We start from the raw sequence: 21270 nt of genomic DNA on the forward strand, positions 1-21270 counted from the left end.
TCACACTTGAATGCCACCTCCGACCCAGCAAAAAGGCAATGTCATAACCTAGAACTGGATAATCAACTAATGATGCTGAGGAACACTGCAGGTCAGCTGACCCAGTCAAACATAGAGCCCTTCCCCAGTTACAATCTTCCCTGCCCCTTTAGGCTTATATTCCTCTGAAGCCAACATAAGCCTTAATGACTTGCCTGGCCAAAGCCCACAACTCCAACAACCCCCAGACTGCAGCTTTGACAGACATTGCCACTATAAATCCCAGAATCAACCCTGCCCCCAGCTCAACCACTTTGAGGCAAACACTAAACAAACTTTTATATCCCCACGTTTCAGCTGTGTTTTTCTTTGATTCTTGTGTCACTCCTTTTTTTTTTCCTTCCATTCACATTTTTTTCTATACCAAAACGTATATGCAATGAATTAGAATGGCAAACAATAAGAAACAAAACCCTCAAAATCAACCACAACAAGGGAGGGATCACGAAGGGGAAACTGAGGAAAAGGGGTGAACTTCCACCCCTCTTTGCTTCTTATCCACTACACTCCCATGCCTCCCCCCCTTTACCCTACTATCTCTCACTAAGGAAATCCCACCCCCTTCCTGACCCTCCTGATATCACCAAGCCCCTTATCCCCTTCTAGTCAAGACTAGACCCTTCTAGCCATTGCTATATCCCCTTTTTCTACAGGTTCAGGGTCTTCTACCTTTTGCTTGGGGAGACTAGGACCGTGAACACCAATTATTATAATATTTACACCTTTGCATAGAAAATAGAGACTATACTGTTCAGCATGGTAGTTAACCTATAGTCTGCCATTATACAGTGTATTAGTGATCAATCTGAAAAAGTGCAATACTATTTAAGTATTTAAAAGTATATAATAATTGCTCTACATTTGAAACACAAAAATGCAGTTACTTCTGAAGAAAAATGAAATACAAGAAACATGTTATACAGAATTTCTACAATGGATCATGCAGTACATAAAAATTGTTTTAATTTGCATATTGTATATTCCCGAGTCTTACCATTATCAGAAATATGCCCCTATAATGATATAGTAAAAATTTGTGGTAGCCTTATAGTTTCTGAAAAAGTACATGTACAGTAGATTAATTGTGCTACCTTTTCAGAGACAAACATAATATATATATATATATATATATATATATATATATATATATATATATATATATATATATATATATATATTTATATTGACATATTTGTATATATATATATATATATATATATATATATATATATATATATATATATATATATATATATATATTACAGTGTACAACACTTTTAAAACATCACAGCTTTCACTATCCACTTAAAGGAACCTAAGAGGTTTCCAAAGTTCTGAACGCTGTAATTCCATCTATGAACTCTGATGTTGGTCCTATGAAAGTTATTAAACTACAATAAATCTACACTAGGAGGATAACAATGTGGATATCACTCAATGAATGAATCATTAACTTCCATTAAAATGAATGAAACAGAAAGCACAACTAGCTGTGCATTCACTTATGTATTACTATATTGAATAGGAGCCTATTGATAATAAGTAAGACTCATAGATATACTCATAGGCAAGACTATTTTTTAAAATACAACAATGAAATGTATTAACTGTAACGAGCAAGAACCCATTTGACACCTATAAGAACTCATCTGGTAACCTTTTAATTATTCCTTTAACTATGCTAGGCAAATAACTTCATAACTTTTATGGATGGACAGGTCCAAAATCCAAATTTTGTAATCTGTGGATGTCTGAGTCAAACTCCATGAAGACATTTTTCTAATCCGAGCAAAATGCGAACCAGAACCCAAGAAAGGCGAATCCTCAGATTTTGGTTTTCATTATTTGTTCTTTTAATAAACAATGAATTTTCGGGTTCATGAATGGAAAAATCACAAACTTATGCCTAAAAGTTTTTTTCATATTTTTTTTACAAAACAAAAATCAAAATCAATTGAGTTCTGGTAAATCCAAGACAAAAATATGATTTTTTTAAAAAATAAATACAAACAAAAAATAATTATCTTAACCTCAATTTACATATTATGAATCCCGTTAAAATAAACTAAATACAATATAATAGTAATTAAAAAAAAATCTTATTACACTTAGGGGCTTATTCTCTATTTTCTAAAGCATCCATCTGAGCCATTTTTTACCAAAAAACTCCATTGATGTAAATGGAGATTTCAAACTAATCACATTAATTATTAATTTATTTATTTATTAATATCTAAAAAAAATCAACTCATCACATTAGTTATTAATTAATTAATGTATTAATATATTCTTTATCTTAATTTATTAATTAATAAACTAATTACCCATTAGTTTATTACTCTATAACATTTTTTTTTTCATGTAAGATTAATTTCCTAGACTTGTTTACTTTCCAGGAAAATGTTGCCAAATTCATTGAGAGAATATCTATGGAACATTTGAAAAACAATGGCAAACTGAAGAGCAGATTATACATAAAATAGAAAACTGTCAGATATATTTGTCATAAAATCAGCAAATGGTTGAAAGCAACAGCTCATTCTCTGCAGAAAAGGGTAGATGAAAATTTGAGTTCCATTAATTCAGTTTCTCTCTCTTTGACAGCTTTTGAAAGATTTTCCAGATGAGCTACGCTCAGATATTACCATGCACTTGAACAAGGAGATTCTACAGCTGTCCCTTTTTGAGAGCGCTAGTCGCGGTTGCCTCAGGTCTTTGTCTCTGCATATCAAAACCTCCTTTTGTGCTCCTGGAGAGTACCTTCTACGGCAGGGAGATGCATTGCAAGCAATTTATTTGGTGTGCTCAGGTTCCATGGAAGTTTTAAAGGATGGAATGGTACTGGCTATTCTAGGTATGTGCTATTACATATAACAATTTGAAAGCAATTAGGTAAGGTTATATGCAAGTTAAAATATATTTAATATTCTATTTTTTATCAAATTTGACTTAATTGCTAGTAGTTTCACAAATGCCCTATGTGGGTATATAGTAGAACATCAAAAAGCATCATATTAGTTTTAAAGTCCTATCACAGTGCACAAAAGTAGTAGGAAGTGAAGGCTGGAACCCAACAAAAGGCTAGATTCCCAAAGCTCTGTAAAGTCCTGGCTTATGATGTCACAATACCTACAGTAAATCAAGAACAGATGTTATTTTCCCTGAGTTTAACCTCAAAACTAATTATATGCCAAATAATGGCTATTGTATCTCAATAGCATAGGCATAACATCAGGTTATTGTAGCATAATCTTCAGATATGCGAAGTTAAGTATGTCTTAGTGTTACTCCAATCCAAACCTAAAAGGTGGTGTGAAAACCATCCACACCTAGTGAAAGTCCAATTTCAGAGATTGGATGCAAGTACAGCCAAATTTAGAAATGACCTAACTAACATAACATTCAGCACAGATCAAACTCAGTCAAAACAGAGTTAATATCGCAACCGGTAAAAAAAAAGAAAAAAAGAATGCACCTTATTACCGCAATGTAATAAAGGATACATCAACATTGCCGTAATGATTTACTGGGATAATATTTTCCCCAGAATCTCAATGCGGGAATCGACGCAAATGGTAATAACGCGTTAATTACCGCATCGCGATTACATTACTAATATTTATATCATAGGCTTCTGTAATAAATATTACAGAACCCTATGGTAGAAATAACATTAAGAGAGCGGGAGTAGAAGAGCTCACAAGAAACCCCCTAATAGTGTAAACCTTTTTTAATAGATCATAGCAGTTAAAATAGCAATAGGAAATACAATTACCAGATAGGTAAGATACCATAGGATTCATTAAAAACCATGTAAAGTATGTCTGTGTGTTACCCTAGCGGGATGAACCTGCAGCGTCTGTCGGTCGTCTGGTCTCTGCAGCCTCCCGCACCAAGCGATCCATTTTCTTAGAGATATTTACACTTGCGAAATGCCCAAAGCCAAAGATGGATGCAGCTTTCAAGCTGCTTTCTGAAGCAAGCTCTGTGTCTGCTCCTTGGACGGATGTAATTCCGACATTGCCCAGGCAATCGGAAGCCGGTCAAGCTAACATCTCCAAGGACATGGAACACATGAAGCAGGACAATGCAGAGACCAGAACACCGGCAGATGCCATGGGTTCATCCTGCTGGGCTAACCCACAGACATACTTGACATGATTTTTTTTTTTTAAGAATCCTTGTGTTAATTGCATTTCTTACTGCTATTTTAACTACTACAATCCATTAAAAAGGTTTTACACTAATAGGGGCTTCTTGTGTGCTCTTCTACTCTCCTTTTCTAAAGAACCCCTTTCGATCACTAAAGGTCTGGAATGCCTCTCTGATGAAGAAAGCACCTATCCCTGTAGTGGATTTAATGCAACTATGGACTCATATCCTATGTTACTGGACTATTTCCCTGTTTTCTCACCATTACCCTACATCATTGTTTTACTATGACATTGCAATAACTATCTATAGTTGCTTTGTGGTCCTAGAGCATGTTAGGCAATTTCTTTGTAGAAATAGCATTAACCCCTTTGATGACGGTGGTTACCACAGTCATAAAAGGGGTTAATACATTTAAACCTACTTTAGTGGTAACTGCTTAGGAAACCAAGGGATTAACCCTTACCACCTCCCCCGGATGATCTAACTGCCCAAATCAGATCAAATGCTCAAATCACCCACCCCCATACCCCCACCCATCCTACAAACTTAACCCCACCATCTAGACGAATGGCCAATAGTCATATTAGCCAATGGCTAACAGGGCTTTTATCTTTATTGCTTTAAGCCATTGGAAAAATATAGAAAACTTTTTTAACCACACACACACATACACACACCACACACACACACACACACACACACACACATACATGACAAATAAACATTTAAACCAATAAAGTAATTAATTGTCACTGTGGCTACCGTAGCCCTCTCGATGGAGACCTAGATAGCCACATTGCTAAGGTTACCAAGGGATTAACAACTACCAACCCCTCCCCCCACTCCAAGCAGCCTTAAAACCCACCTTGGCGCAAATGCTCCTCTACACCCACCCTCCCCCAATCAAACCTACCCCCCTCCCACCCCACACACTAGACTAATGGCAATAGCAATATTAGTTAAATGTGGCTAATAGGCCTTTATGGCCATTCTTAAGTATATATATATATATATATATAACAAATTACATTATAATTAACAATAACACTTTAAAAAATATGCTTAGAATCAATTGATTGTCACTGTGGCTACTTAGGCTCCCAATAGGGGCCTAGATAGCCACATTGGCAATCAATGTTTACCGGTAAAAAAAAAATGATTGCTTACCCCAGCCAGGATGAAGGCTATCCTCATCTTCATGGCTGAAGGCACCCAGAACCAATCCAATAAAGGGCAAATGCCCACCATAAAATTAAAACAAAATCTGAGCCTAACAGCTAACAAAAACCCGCCCAAACCATACAAAATACATCCAAGCCTGATAGGACAAAAATCCGAAGTTACAAATAAATCCAGGCCTGGTGGCATATTTGAAATCCATTGCCATCCTAGCTCTATGAGATTGGATCCTTAACTTGCCACAATGCCCTCAATCTTCTGTTGCTAATAGAAGAGTCTTGTGTAAGTATTTATTTTCTTTATTCTTTTCTTAGTAGCTGTCTTATTTCTCCTCTTCCTCTTTAGCCACCCAATGTAGCCTCTTCTTTGACTTCTGATCTTCTGAGAGGGCACGGCTTTACTTAGGGCTTGGCCCGTCCCAGAAGGCCTGATGTCACTTTCAACCATTTCAGTTGGTTGATGTACCATGTGTTTCCATCACTTTGAGATGAGATGTCCATTGCCCATTATATACATAGGCAAGACAGGGATAACACCTGCCTGGAGTAGGTGAGAAACCAAAACAATATTTCTGCTATTTCTGCTCCGATAAATATTGGTACATGATGATGTATGGTATGATAATACAAAAAAAAAATGGTATTAGGCCTATCTTTAAATGGATCTGATTTTTTTAACGGATACTATAAAAAATGTGTTATTTTCAGCGGTGTAATGTTAATGTATTCCACTATAGAAATAATGCATTTTTGGGCGGTAATACCGCTTTTTTTAATACTGCAGATTGATGTACAGTATGCAAGCCTAAGTCTTTACTTTAACCTTAACGTACTTTTGTGGATATGTGTTGTTATAGTAACAAATCATTTGCATATATCCTTAATAGCAGTTATACAGTAGTTAACGCAATGCTCTTTAAGGGAGTAAACAAGACTTAATGTAATGTTGTTGTCCTTTGTTTATACTCAATTATTTTTCACGTTAAGTTCGGTTAATGTCATGTTTGGTGGCTTATGGGAGCTTTGTAGATCTGTGAAAAAGGAACGGGTTGGAATATGGCCAATCATCCAGTTCACCAAATGATCAATTCTTGAGCCAGAGACAAGATAAGGCAGGATAGGTGTTTGCATAATTTGTTACAATAGTATGTACTGCAGGAATCTGGAAGCTGCTCCTTAGATCTCAAGGTAAGGTAGAGTACAGCAGTTATGTGAATGCGTAGTCATCTTTACAATGTGGTAAAATTGAAATCATGAAATGAAAATCCAATGTGTGTTGTAGAAGGGAACCTATATGTTATTTGTATGTTACATTATTTAAAAGTACTTAAAAATCCATTTTATTTTGTCATTTTTTTATACTGTAAACTTTAGGCATTCACAAAAGAGTGCATGAACACTATACTGGGAGCCAAAATAAAGCCAGCCAGAGAAGTAACATATGATCATCCAGGAAAGAGCTACTTAGAAAAATGGCACTCAGCAGCATTGAACCCTATATAAAAGAGAGGTTAAATATAACGTACTTGTAGCACTGCTTTGCCCCCCCCCCCCTCTCCCCCTCTGGGAATTCTTGCCTAAGTTAAAGGTGTTTGGAATGCTTGTTACCTGTGAGGGTCTAGAAAAGATTGGCATTTCCGATTTTAAGGGGAATCAGAACAGGCTATTGGTGATCCTTCTGGTCATTTTCGTGGTGTCAGCGCCTCCTGTAATAGCAGGGTTCCTGGAGACAGTCCCAAACTTAATAGACTTCTCTCTCATACCCCTAGCCAATAGACTGTTACTTAGGCAGGGGTATATAAAAAGGATTCTTTATTGACACTTAGGAGGGGCTGAGCTGGACTGAATACAATTTGGAACACTTCCTCCCTAAGACACAGAGTGGGAGGGTATAGAGTGTGCACCATGATTGGCTTTACACAGACTCAGTTCACCTCCACCTCTGTCACTCAGAGGCAGCATGAGGGGGGGGGGGGGGAGGGTAAATGCACAGAATAGCCTGTCACTGACTGTAGCTACTAGGGCTTACGTGACAGTGAGGCAGAAAGATAGCCAGGACCAGCCATGGCTATATACTATTTGAACTCCACTTTGTGTGCATAATATTTTCAAACTAATGTGCCATTTACCTATAACATAAGAGAAAGCAATCAGTTTGAATTTAAGTGAATTCATAACATTTATTCTGCAATGTGAAATTAAATATACTGTTCTATACAGTAATAGCATGAATGTAGATAATGGATGTGCCTTCAATTTGCTTGACTTCCTGCTGGAAGTTATTTGACCTGAATCTCAAAGAAAGAGCAATCCATTGTTCATTTCTCATGCAGTTTATGATTTACATTGCAGTAGATAGGTGTGATGGTAGGAAGTTAGCAATCTATGCGACCTCTGTCAAAAATGACAGTCTTTTCAAGCTTGCTCAAGGCAAAATTGTCAGGATAATTTGTTAAAATATGATATTCATACAGCCTGCTGACAATACACTAAGTTCATGTGCTTTCCTATAACTAATCTCAAGTTTCTTTAAGATGTGAATGATCTACTATCCAATATACAATGATTAGCCTGTTTATAACATGCCTTGTATGACATGTTTATTTGTAATTCTTGTTTTTGGCTTTTTTACATTTTCTTACAGGTAAAGGGGATCTAATTGGAGCAAATTTATCAATTAAAGATCAAGTGATCAAAACAAATGCAGATGTCAAGGCTCTGACCTACTGTGACCTTCAATGTATTATCCTCAAAGGCCTTTATGAAGTCTTGGACTTTTACCCAGAATATGCACACAAATTTGTAGATGATATCCAGCAAGATCTTACATACAATCTTCGAGAAGGTCATGAAAGTGACGTGAGTACATTTACTGGCATCAATTTTTATTTTTATTTTCAATTAAGGAAAATAGAGAGAAAAGATAGAGCACAGCCAGGGATATCCTGTACATTCTGTGCAGGAAGAAAAGAAACAGCCAGGCCACTCCAGAAGTAACAAACAGTACTAATTAATTTATTGCATGCTGAACATACAGAAAAAATGGACAAGGTAAACGCACCTACGCGTTTCGTACTCAAGGTACTTTATCAATGGCACTCCGTCGTGTTATGGATTAACCCATTGTGGACTTATACACTTGGATACTCAATCTACCGGACTGGTCACAATTTTAGAACATCACATCTACCCTGTTCCTTATTTTCAATTATGAAATTATTTTGTTAAAATGAAGAAACCCCCAAAAATCAGCATTGGTACCATTGTATAGCCTGAAACTTACTAGGATTGGAATTTCTTTATAACGTAACCTCCATGGCTAGAAGTGACATCAGTGCGCATGATGTCACTTTCAGTGAGCTAGTGTTAGAGAGGCAGCGTACACGCCAACTAGCATGTTTAATGAGACTTTTATTCAATAATTCTTCATATTGACCTTAGATACTCAGCTTCTATTAATCACAATATTATAGTATTTTACTTTAATTAATATTAGTAGTTTGAATTAGACTTATTTAATGGGAGGGTCAATTAGTTTAATTTTATTTTGTTGTAGTATTTTGGTATTGATTTCTATCAAAGCTGTTTTTTATCGGACGTTTACATGATATTTTTCCACTCATCAGCTCACTGTTCACACAATGAATTAGTAGTGGATTTTAAGGTTTTTTTCACCAGCACAATTTGTAGTAGTTTGAGTACTCGTTTGGATACACAACCCAGCCTCTCAGTAAAGGGACCAGTGTGTCTCTCTCAGCAGACATTATATCTTCCAGCCACACTTCCTGTGATTTTATTATATTAAATGTGTTTATTTTCACACTGTCACCTATTCACTCATTATTGTGTTGTGATTTATTTTAGTGATATGTTAAATTATAGCTTTAAATAGCCTAGGTGTGCACAATAAATTTACTTCTTTTGATGATTCACAGAATACTAGCCATTGGATCTTCTACAGTATATGGTGATTCATAACTCTAGATATGTGTAGCAAATGTTCAACTACTGCACCGACACACTTTATTCGAGCAAATACCCGGTATGTACCTGGCAGATACCTGGAATGCGCCGCTCCTCACCTCTGACAAGCCCCGTTGCATTTGCCTTCCCAGCCTGGGTTCATGCCTGGCTGATGGGCGGCTGATCTGTTAAATGAGGATGATTAGGATTTAATAGGCTGCAATGCTTCGCGTGTCTACCAGATGGCATAAATTCATGAATTGTAATGCAGTGTATATATATATACTGTGCAGTATTGCAGCCAGCGGGAATAAAATGCTTCAATCCCTGCCTGAAAAATAACTCAATGTACTCGGGCAGAAAACAGTCACAAACCTCAATACACCCGGGTATACCCGAATTCGTGGGACTAGCCAAGCTCGAATAAAGTGTGTCGCCAGTGTATAATAGATAAATAGCATTAATAGCTTAATATCATATTATTATAAAGGTAAAGTTATACATCATATGATTCTCTAGTATATTTAAGTAATAATCCCCTCAGAACAGAGCATTACTGGCCAATAATGCCCTGGCTGGGTTAAAGTCCTTCGGCTTTGCCTCGGGCTTCAACTCTTCCAGCCAGGGCATTATTGGCCAGTAATGCTCTATTCTGAGGGGATTATTACTTAAATATACTAGAGAATCATATGATGTATAACTTTACCTTTATAATAATATGATATTAAGCTAGTGATTCTATTTATCTATTATAGTTGAACATTTGCTAAATGGCGGCTTTTTTCATAAATAATAGACACTTTTGTATAGTTATATAGATTTATTTATTAAAATAAAACGGTAAATACATTAAAGCACCTCTATATACACTTATACTGCAGCTATCTATATCCGCACACTACCGCTCCCTCTGTGTACACGCACACACCAGTTCTACACACACATAGTGCAGCTCTACACACACACACTGCAGCTCTACACACACACACTGCAGCTCTACACACACACACACACACACACACACACACACACACACACACACACACACACACACACACACACACACACACACACACACACTTCTGCTACACACAAATTCTGTAGCTACACACAAATTCTGTAGCTACAGCCAAACTCTGCTGCTACACACACATACAACACAACAGCACCACACCCACTGCAGCTCTACACACACACAAGCTGCCGCTACACAAAAACTCTGCAGCTATACCCACAAACACTGCTGCTGCTGCTGCTGCTGACACACACACACACACACACACACACACACACACACACACACACTAGACAAACTTCAGCTACAGTACAAAAAAACTTTGCAGACAGACAATTACTTTGCAGCTACAAATACACTCACCCTTCCTCTCACTGTGTCCGGCGTGGCACTCTGTGTATGGAAGGAGGAGGAGGAGTCACTGCCTGGCTGCTGCCTCCGGACCAATCACCTGCCCTGTCTCAGAGCTGTTCTGACAAAGGAAAAGCTGATTGGCTAGAAATAAAAACTTGGCAAGCTGCCAAAAATTCCGGGCATTACTGAATGAATAATCAGAAAATCAGAGAGCAGGGATTTCAATAATGCCCCGAATTTTTGCAGCGTTGGCCTGCAATATACAATATACAGAAATACCAATTACAAATATCTCACTATATTATCAGGTACTTCATGGCAGGTAGATTAACGACAAGAAAAACAGCGCACAATGCACATAGTGAAGTAAATTCAAAAATAGAAACAGACTCCCGGTGTTTACTTTGAGCCCAGCTGGTACACATCGCTGATTCTTGGATTAATCACTCACCTGTTTAAGTGACTTTTGTGCATCGTTATACTGTGAGGTTGATTCCATCCCGGAGGGAAGTCATCTGATGAGACGCCAGTTCCAAGGAGGATTGCTAGTGCCGCTGAGTGAGAGGCCAACTACCGGAGGGACGACCACATTCTCCAGGGACCACCGAAGAGTACCACCTGAGGGTACAGAGACGATGGCCATTCCCATTCTGTTCCGGTGTTTGGTAACCCATGTCTAATGTAGGGGTGTGTTAAATACCTCATGTGGGTGCAGTGTGACACCGGAGGGAGTAGTGCAGGTTCTGCGGTGGCCTGACAGTATAAGGCGCCGCCATGTTATTGCGCAACCTTACAGGGGGCACTCACAGAGCGGAGAGGTCGCGCATGCGCGGTGTAAGCGCGCGAACGACGGACCAATAAGGGAAAGGCTCCGTCGGTGGACTACAACTCCCATGAGCTCTGGGACAGTCATCTGATGTTAGGAGCCAATCAGAAGGCTAGGATTACGGGATGAGGAAAGGGAAGCGTGGGGGAGAGACCACGCTTGTCAGAGGAGGTTCGGAAGGTTCGGGTGGAGGTAGTGTGAGTGCAGGGGGTCCGTGACCCGCCTGCATAGGACAGCTATCCCCACAGGCCCTTAGGAGTATCCCCTGAGTCACAGTAGGTAGCTGTGCTGCAGGGACGCCCTATAGTGGTAGCGAACATCACCCCTTACTGAGTACCAGTTAGGGACAAAGTACAGAGTTGCTGCGGTTGCAGTCATCTGGGACCAGACGGCTGGACACCGTGATATCTGGAGGTCACGTGTCGGATCAACGGATTCTTTTTGAAGTTGTTACCAGTCAACAGGCGCTGATCCCGCCATAGGCGTAACTCTTTGGGTACACTAGTGAAATGGCCAAAGGCCTAAGTACACGGAGCAAGCTTGTCTATTAGTACAAGGACACAGTGTGTGGGGCACGCGGTGACGGGACAGAGACATACTCACTAAGAGCGTGGCTGAGCCACAACTATTATAAGGACAATACTCCGTAGGAACGTGGCGGAGCCACTGACGTTATGAAAACATTACTATTTAGTTGAGTTAGTGTATAAGCGATGAGTATAGTATAAGGTTATGTGTATGTGCTGATGCCAATGATAAAGTGATAAGGTTATTATTGCATGCAGTAAAACTGGTTGCACGCATATGTGTTGTTATGTTTCTTGCCCAGGGGAATCTTACGTAACGGGGATCCTGGGCAAGTGGAGGCGCTGCGCTAATAAGTGTTACCCCAGGCTCCCAGCTAGCGGAGGCTCAGATCTCCTGGAGCCACAGGTGGGTGCAGCACCCGTAGTCTCTTTTAGAGTGTCAGAAAAAGGGCTACACTTAGTACATGGAATGCTTGTTATCTTTGATTTGATGTGTGCAGATATATTACCCTTTTTAATACATTTCTATTTTTGGATTTACTTCACTGTGCGTTGTGCGTGGTTTTTCTTGTCGTTAATTTCTTGTAGTGTAAGGGGTGCTGAGCCACCCTAATGTCAACAGCTGCAGACGCTACATTCATCACTTCTATCCATACAAAAGGTCATGTATGATTTACACTGATTCTGTTGGTGTCATAGAATTAGTGTGGGGTTTTGGATATTTATCCTTATTATATCTTTTTCACTGAATATATCTTAGTAGCGCACTTTTTATTTTTCATTTATTCAATGGCAGGTAGATATCTATATACAGTATCTCACTTTACCAAAAGGATCTAATAGAAATAGAATAATTGAACCATTCTTGATAGCACTAAGTCCAGTATAGGCTAATCATTAGTCTCTACAAATTCATTTCTTAATAATGTCAACTCTTGAATGTGCACATATATTTTAGGCAATATTGTTTTTGTTATTATGTAGTAGTAGATGTTCAATCCTCGCCGCACATTTATTTGTTTTTGTTTTTGTCTTAATATAAGCTGTATTTGATTACCTTTAAGGAAAAGTAATTACTGTACCTAAGCTGCCGATCCATCCGCTTTCCTGTGATCGATCGGCAAAGATCCCGCTCCCTGGGTTACCCTAATGGCTGAATTTGAATTTATACTGCAGTCAGTGGAATGGAAAAACTATAATATAGCCTTATATTACTATGGGTAACATTGCGTCTGAGCTGAAAGCTCTGACAATAGACAGTCTCCTGCTGGGAACACTGCAAGAGATCTGTTTGTGGTAATTTGATGCCAAAGCTCTTGCACTACTGGGGAGAGATCAGGGTTCAAAAAAAGGTGTGTGCCAGAGCCTGCTATAGCAACCAAAAGATGTTCAGTATATTAAAACTCATAAAGAGATTTGAAGCAAAACCAAATGTAGTGTTAAATAATACTACAGAACAGATTTATAAAAAACAAAATATGTCTTTATTGCTCCTTTATTGTTATATATATATATATATATATATATATATATATATATATATATATATATATATATATATATATATATATATATATATATTTAGGCTATTGAGTGCAGGTTTGTGGGAGAGCATATTGTTATCTTATGCACAGCATATAGACTGTTACCTTCATGTAGATCGTAATTGTAAACAATTGTGCGACAAACATATATAATTGACTTAATTTTATTGCTTATTAAAGTATTTTTTTTAAATCATGGTTTCCAGTCAGCTGCAGGTAGAAATAAAAATTCACTATTGGTACATTGCTAGTAATTTTAGATGACTTTAACAATTGTATTAATAATCACAATTCATGACTCAGCCTACAAACAAGGCAAAACAATTGCTTTTTATAGGATTTATTCAGTTATAACATTTTGTTCTGAGTGATTAAGGTAGGTATATCTGAAAGAGGGTACACTCTAAAACAAGTTTGATAAATGGAGGGGGGATGAAGATTACAAGCAGCCATACTGCCTGATAGTGCAGGGAAATTCGTCTATAAAAGATTGTGTTGGGAGGAGGATTACAAATATTTAGCCCTCTAAATACAGTGGCGAGAAAAAGTTTGTGAACCCTAATGATAATTACAGAAATTCCATAGTTTTTCCATGATAACCTTCTTGAATCAAAAGTAGTCTGTTCTTAAATATCCAATAGGGTTTATAGTAACCAATTTCATGTCTTTTGAAACAAAATGATATACAGTATGAATTAGACAAACAATGAGTAAATAAGAGTCATGGTATGTGCAAAAGTAAGGGAAATCCTAGTCTTATCAGCTAAATTAAAAGGGATAATTAGAATTTTTTGTTTAAATAATTAGGTAGATCTTCAGGGGTGATTTTGGGAGGACCAAACACATATAAAGATCAGAAACTTTGCGTTTGGTCTTCACCATACAGGTGTGTGGAAACACGTCATGCCACGATCAAAAGAAATCTCTGAGGAACTCAGAAAAGCTATTATTGATGCTCATCAGTCTAGAAAGGGCTACAAACCCATTTATAAGGATTTGGGGCTCCACCAATTAACTGTCAAACATATAGTCTATACAGTAAATTGATAAAGTTGAAGACCACAGCCACTCTATTCAGGAGCGGTCATCCTAACAAAACCTCTCCAAGAACAAACCGGCAAATCATCAACCAAGTCACAAAGAACCCCAAAGTAACATCCAAGGATCTGCAGGCCACTATCGCTTTGGCTAATGTGAGGGTTCAGGATTCAATGTTCAAAAAAAGACTGAACAAGAATGGTTTTCATGGAAGGATATGCAGGAGGAAACCACTACTTTCTAAACAGAACATTGCTGCATAACTAAAATTCGCAAAGAGCACATAGATGATCCACAAGACTTCTGGAACAATGTTCTCATGGCAGACAAGTAAAAGGTAGATTTCTTTGGCCTCAATGAGAACAGTGATACTTTTGGCGAAAATCAAATACTGCATTCGAACAGAACAACCTCATCCCAACCATCAAGCATGGTGGTGGAGGTGTGATGAATTCTGCATTGTATCAGAAGATTCTAGAGGAGAATGTCAGGCCTTCCTTCTTTGAGCTTAAGCTGAACCTAAAGTGGGTCATGCAGAAAGACAATGATCCTAAACATACAAGAGATCTACAAAAAAATGGCTGCAGAAAAATAAATTCCATGTTTAATAATGGCTTAGTCAAAGTCTGGATCTAAACGCCATCGAAATGTTGTGGCAGGACCTGAAGCAAGTTGTCCATGCAAAGAAGCCCTCAAATGTCACTGAGCTGAAACAGTTCTGTAAGGAGGAATGGGCCACAATTCCTCAAAATCAATGTGAGAGACTGACCAGCAGTTAAAGGAAATGCTTAGTTGAAGTCATTGCTGCTCAAAGAGGCGCCACCAGGTCCTGAATATAAAAGCTAACATACTTTTTCACACATGAATATTGAATGTTGAATCATTTGTGGATAAATAAATGTTGAAAACGTATTATGTGTTTGCCATTGTTTGATCAGGTTATTTTTATCTATTATTAGGACTTAGATTAAGATCTAATAACATTTTAGGTTTGAAATATGTAAAATAGAGTATGTGAAAATCCTAACGGGTTCACAAACTTTTTCTTGCCACTGTATATTGTACAGTATGTCAATCCTGTTGCTTTACAAGTTCTCCACCTTTGGTCTTTCTTGATGGATCCACGCTCTTACTCTTTGCATTGTTTCACTCTACTTTTTCTAAAATGCTCACTTCTCCTTTTTGATCTCATAATATCATCTGCCCCTTCAATGCACTAATATTCTCAAACAATGAAAACTTCTTGCATATAACAAGAGATGGGCAATAATTTTTTTTTTTTACAAATTGGGATACACCTTGGATCAGCTGGTTTATTTGGTCCGTTTATTACTCTCAAAAAGGCAGATCCACAATTTCTGAATTTTCTTCTTTTCGCAAGAGAGAAATTCATTTCTGGATAGATTTTTGAGAGAGTGAGATTGATTTCAAATGTCACTGGTTGTATATATATTCCCTCAAACGTTCCTCCAGATAAATTAGGTAGACATGATTTGTGCTGAAAAAAGAACATACCAGAGTTACCCTGCTTGGACATATGCGAATGGCTATGCAAAGTATATTTAAATGAGTCCCCGCCCAAACTTCCTAAAAGGATTTAATTACCAACTGTATAGAGTTCATAAGCCTAAAGTATCAATCTAATGACTGGAATGGTGTTGGACCCAACAGGACTAGACACCCCAAAACCAATGCTTTTCAAGGTCACAGCTATAGCAGTGTCACCTTAACCAGTTGATGGGTAGTATTCTTCTCAACTTATTTTTTCATATCTATGCTATGCACCTTCTGCACTCCCCTCACTTGGAAGACATTGACATTTGCATAGACATAGGAACGGTCTATAGAGGATTTTTTCGAGCTGCTTTACAATTATTATATGAGATTTACACACTATTGCTGGTGTTTAAATATTATACCTTATTCACAATTCTGTGTTATCACTGACATGTTTTAATATTTGTTCTTTTTATTTCACATTTAATATGTATTCACGTGCACAGTTGTTCTTTTGCACTATTTGCACTGTTTGCACTATTGTATATTGTGTGCACTAGCACCGTAGACTCTCCACCCACTCAGCTTACTAGGAGCGCCCTTTTACACACCCTCCAGTTTTGTCGTATTACTGCCACATTCTCAGAGTCTTCCTAGACATCCTGCTCCCAGCCACAATTCTTTTCTCTGTCAACCGGTTGTGCTGTGCTTTTCGGTCTGCTCTGGGGTTCCTCTGTCTTTCTCCTTGTTTCTCCTGTCCTCTGTCCTTAAAGTTTCCTGTTTCCTGTTCCTCCCTTGCCTTTGTTGTGTGTCCAGATTCCTTTGACCCATGCTTTTGCTTCTGTCCCTGATCTGTTTATGTTCCTGTTTTGAGTCCTGTTCATATTAAAGGCCCTTGCTATTGAACTAGATTGCCCCAATCTGTTCCCTGCTAACAAGTCCCAGTCCTCTTCCTGCTCCCTAGTCTCAGTTCCTACTCCCCTGACCTGTTCCTGCCTTCCTGTTGCCAACCCTGCTTGTGACCACGACGATCCAGCTTGCTGCTTGCCACCAAACCCTGCTTGTTCCCCCGACAACAATCCTGCTAGCTGCCTGCCACCAAACCCTGCTTGTGACCACGACGATCCTGCTCGCTGCCAGCCACTGAACCCTGCTTGTGACCCTGGCGATCCTGCTAGCTGCCTGGCACCGAACCCTGCTTGTGATCCCAATAATCCTTGCCTGCTCCCCGCTGTTCTGGCCACTGAGGTCCTACCCACTCCAGGAGTCTTCCTTTGACACAAATCCTACTTTTGAGCTTCTCGCTGCTCACACATGTTGCTAATCTAGCAGGTATCTAGTACCGTATCTGAGAGGTTTCTCAGGTGTGCTCCACAAGGAACATTAAACTGTCAACCAGGAAGATGTATGTGTACTCATTTGGGTGCTACATGAAAGATATGCACAAAACTGACATATAACATAACAGGGTCAGAAATAAAAAATATTTACGGTGCCATCTGTCAGCGTGCCAGACACATACTGAATTTAAATACTTTATTTTCAAAAAAATAAAACTACAAACTGCAGGAAGTGATTCCATTTGCTTCCCGCAGCACACGGTGTTATTGCATTGACAAGTCTAACTCACTTTAAGAATGGGGTATGGTGGAAGATCCAACAGGATCAGATGTTGAACCCACACAACCTCACATGTAGCATCAACATGAGTGCATAGGAAGTCTACTGTGTCTTATAGATTAATCTATAAACAATGGTATTTATACCATGCCTCTTCTCTAAATCTGCTATCAGTTTTAACCCCTCCACCCATTTATAAATGAATCCGTACTAAAATACATTTTATTGTATTAAAATAATTGTAATTTGTATTACATACCATTCTTAGTAATCTCTACAAACTTGGGTATGAGTATATCTATCTAGCTGTTTAGATGTATCTCTATACCATCTTTTTGTCATAGTATCATTTTGTCCTTGATATATAATGCTACTACTGTTTATACATTTTGGAAACATTTAGAATACTAAACAGTATGTATCAAGCTTACTATACAGATGTTTCTGCAATATTCTTTTCCATATTTACTTTCACTTTTAGCACATATGATTAGTATAACTATTGTGCTGCTAATCCTTATTTTATTCTCTTATAGAAAATCATATTTTATTATAAAATTATAAATCTGAAATCTGTGTTTATATCATATGCATTTGGCATTTATTTATTATTACTAATTTTGTGATGTCATCTTTTGGCAATATATATAAAGTACACAGGACTCTCTAATGTCAATACCCCTGCGGCAGGTCAAATTTGAGTGAAATACATAGGGTAATCCGCAGGTAGAAGTCTTTGGCACAGAGGACGTTTAGTTACAACCTCCCCTGCCTCCATGTAACGCTGCTGACTGCAGGACAGGATACGGACCCGCAGGGCAGAGGTAGGGAGTAGAACAGAGGTAGGGAGTAGTCAAGTCCAAATCCGGGGTCAATGCAGGTAGGGTAATTAGGTCCAGGCAGGAATCTAAACACAGGCAAGGCAGGAACAAGGCAGGAACAACTCAGCAATCATGATAGGGTGGTCAAGGCCAATTCCAGGGTCAAGGCAGGTGGCAGGCAGGGATAGTCAAGTCCAATTCCGGGGTCAGGGCAAGGCACTGAGTATTTTGCGCGAGCAAAGTCAGAGAGCAACTGCCTGCTATTTAAAGGCCAGAGGAAGCTGATGGCAATGAGAGTCAGAGAGAACCTTACTTCCTGTCAGAAACTGAGGGCAGGAATTGTCAGGAAGTAAGTTGGCCACGCTTTCTTCTATGAGGATGATGTCACTTCATGGCGGTGGCCATCTTAGGTATTGAACAGATCCCTTATACTCCACTACTGATGATACAATCCACAAGTGTCATCACGCAAGTTAGTTGGAGGATCGGAGGATCGAGTGCAGGAGTCTTCCTGCTGTTTAGTTTTTTGACCCTGCGATTTTATCCATTCGGAATATGTGAGTGTATTTTCACTAGTGTATCCTTTTAATATTTTATAAAACGATATTGCACTGCTTCTTTTTTTCTTCTGAATATAATATGGCGGGTCCGATCAGACAGTTATATTACTGGGAAGAAGATTTTAAATACTTGGATTACATCCAGAAAAAAAGTACAGTGTGAATTAGTGCACAGACTCCCTATTCACTCTGGAAAACGTTTCCGGCAATTTGAGTCATGTAAATCCTGATTACCTCTATTGTCCACAACATAAATCCATATACATATATGATATGCTGGGGAGGCCTAGTGAGGTCCCAAATATCATAAATTGCAGCACAATAAAAGCCTTCCTTAACGAATATCCCAGATACAATAATAGAAGGGGCAACATATATGAAGGCTGATGCATGTTACCTGTTGTATACCCACTCTGTCTCCAACAAATTGAGGGTGTGCAGCATCCGTAATGTATATAGATCAAGAAGTCTTATGGAGGGGGAAAAAAACTAAATAGCTACAGCTTGAAAGTGTAGGTGCGTTCTTAACTTACTAGTTATCCATGTGAGCTATTAAAAATTCTATTCTTATGGGAGTTACCCCTTGGTTTTTATTTTTTACGTTTTACTGGTTGTGGTCTGTTTTTTTCCTCCAGAATACTTCTATATCCAGAAATGTCTGATATTATCTTGTAGCATGTGAGTGGGCCTTAGGGCCTTTTCCTCTCCCTCTATGCTTGGTGCTATCTTGTAGTTTATACATATGGCACTATATTTATTGAATTTTTTTTTAACATACCCTGAGAGTTTGCACTCTGGATCTTCTATTCCAAACCCAAAGGGAACACTGTTCCCTTTTAGTAAACAATAATAGATGGGGTATGCCGTATAGTGACCCTAATGTCATTGTGAAATAAAGATGCAGCCACCAGTATTAGAACTCTTGGCTGGGAAATTCTGGAGCAGTCTCACAGTAAATGCCTCAACATTGCCGCAACATTGCCTCAACATTTCTGTGAGATTCTTAATGGCCCATCAGATTAACACAGCAGAGGTCCCTGTAGTCCCATTCAGTTTGACCCATCTAATAAAAATTAAAAAGGGGAGAGGAGGGGAAAGAAGTAATGGCAAGGTACAATACACTAAGACAATCAAGCAGTCAGCAGCAAACAAAGCGGCAAAAATGATACTAGTTGAGTCACATGTAGACACTGTCCATAAACGTCTGCATAAAGAGAAATAGCCACCATCCAATAAACTGTATCATTTATCCACCAGGGGATTGGCAGGCCAACGTTTGCCAGAAGTCAATATTGGGATGGTAGTGTTGCTCACTCCTCCATGCAAGAAACATCACTCAACATGTTTCACACTGATGTGAGTCTTCTGAAGTGAAGAGTCAATAAACCAGATGTGCATAAGTAGTCCACTGTTACCATACCAGTATTTTCTACCTAAACTGATCAATTAAAGGAGATACATACATTAAAAACAATCAACAGAGGCATTCATAAAAATGCAGTGAAAGCAAACCCTTCATTTAGACCTGTTGGTACTTGAGTTTCTAAATTTTAAATGTACTTTGTCTTATCCCATGACCCACAAGTCTGTAGAGATGTTTCTTGCTAAGTTGGTATTATTACTCTTTTGGATATCCCTCACATGTTCTGGTATCCTCAGTCATAATTCCCATCCTATTTTTACCACATAATTTTCCCATAATTGCAGGACAGGAGAAAATTCTCTGCACTGGGTCTACAATTAATGTTGTGACTTATTGAATACATCCTATTGTCATGCATATATTTAAAGGAGATACCCCTCTGCAAGTACTAACAGACCTTTCAGTGACCACATTTAAATGATCCCGTCACACCACCCCAGATTAGAGATGTCCTGATACAAAGTACCTGCACCAGGACATCTACAAAATTCTCAAAGTTCCTGCTTGTCATGACTGAGCCACTCCCCATAAATTGTAATGATATCCTCCTGCAAAAGTGGCCAGTGCCTAGAAAGTATATTTCTCAAATAATGCCACTGGGAGTTTAACAGTCCAATTAAATGTACCGCATCAACAGTGACATCCTTTTTTTTCTGTCATCATGTTATTGGCCTCTATTTAAAAAAGGTTGTCTGTGGAGGAGTTACACC

At 38.5% G+C, this 21270-nt stretch overlaps 1 protein-coding gene across 2 annotated transcripts in view; it reads left to right on the forward strand.

Annotated features, from left to right (window-relative positions):
* The window catches only part of KCNH8 (potassium voltage-gated channel subfamily H member 8), a 672749-nt gene that overhangs the window by 511686 nt on the left and 139793 nt on the right, over positions 1 to 21270 (forward strand). For both annotated transcript variants that reach the window (XM_075586916.1, XM_075586915.1), the window contains exons 10-11: positions 2644 to 2893; positions 8017 to 8231. In XM_075586916.1, coding sequence (XP_075443031.1) covers positions 2644 to 2893; positions 8017 to 8231 — 465 coding nt within the window. The remainder of the gene's footprint in view (positions 1 to 2643; positions 2894 to 8016; positions 8232 to 21270) is intronic.

The sequence above is a fragment of the Ascaphus truei genome, chromosome 2, assembly GCF_040206685.1.
Source record: "Ascaphus truei isolate aAscTru1 chromosome 2, aAscTru1.hap1, whole genome shotgun sequence".
NCBI lineage: Eukaryota > Metazoa > Chordata > Amphibia > Anura > Ascaphidae > Ascaphus > Ascaphus truei.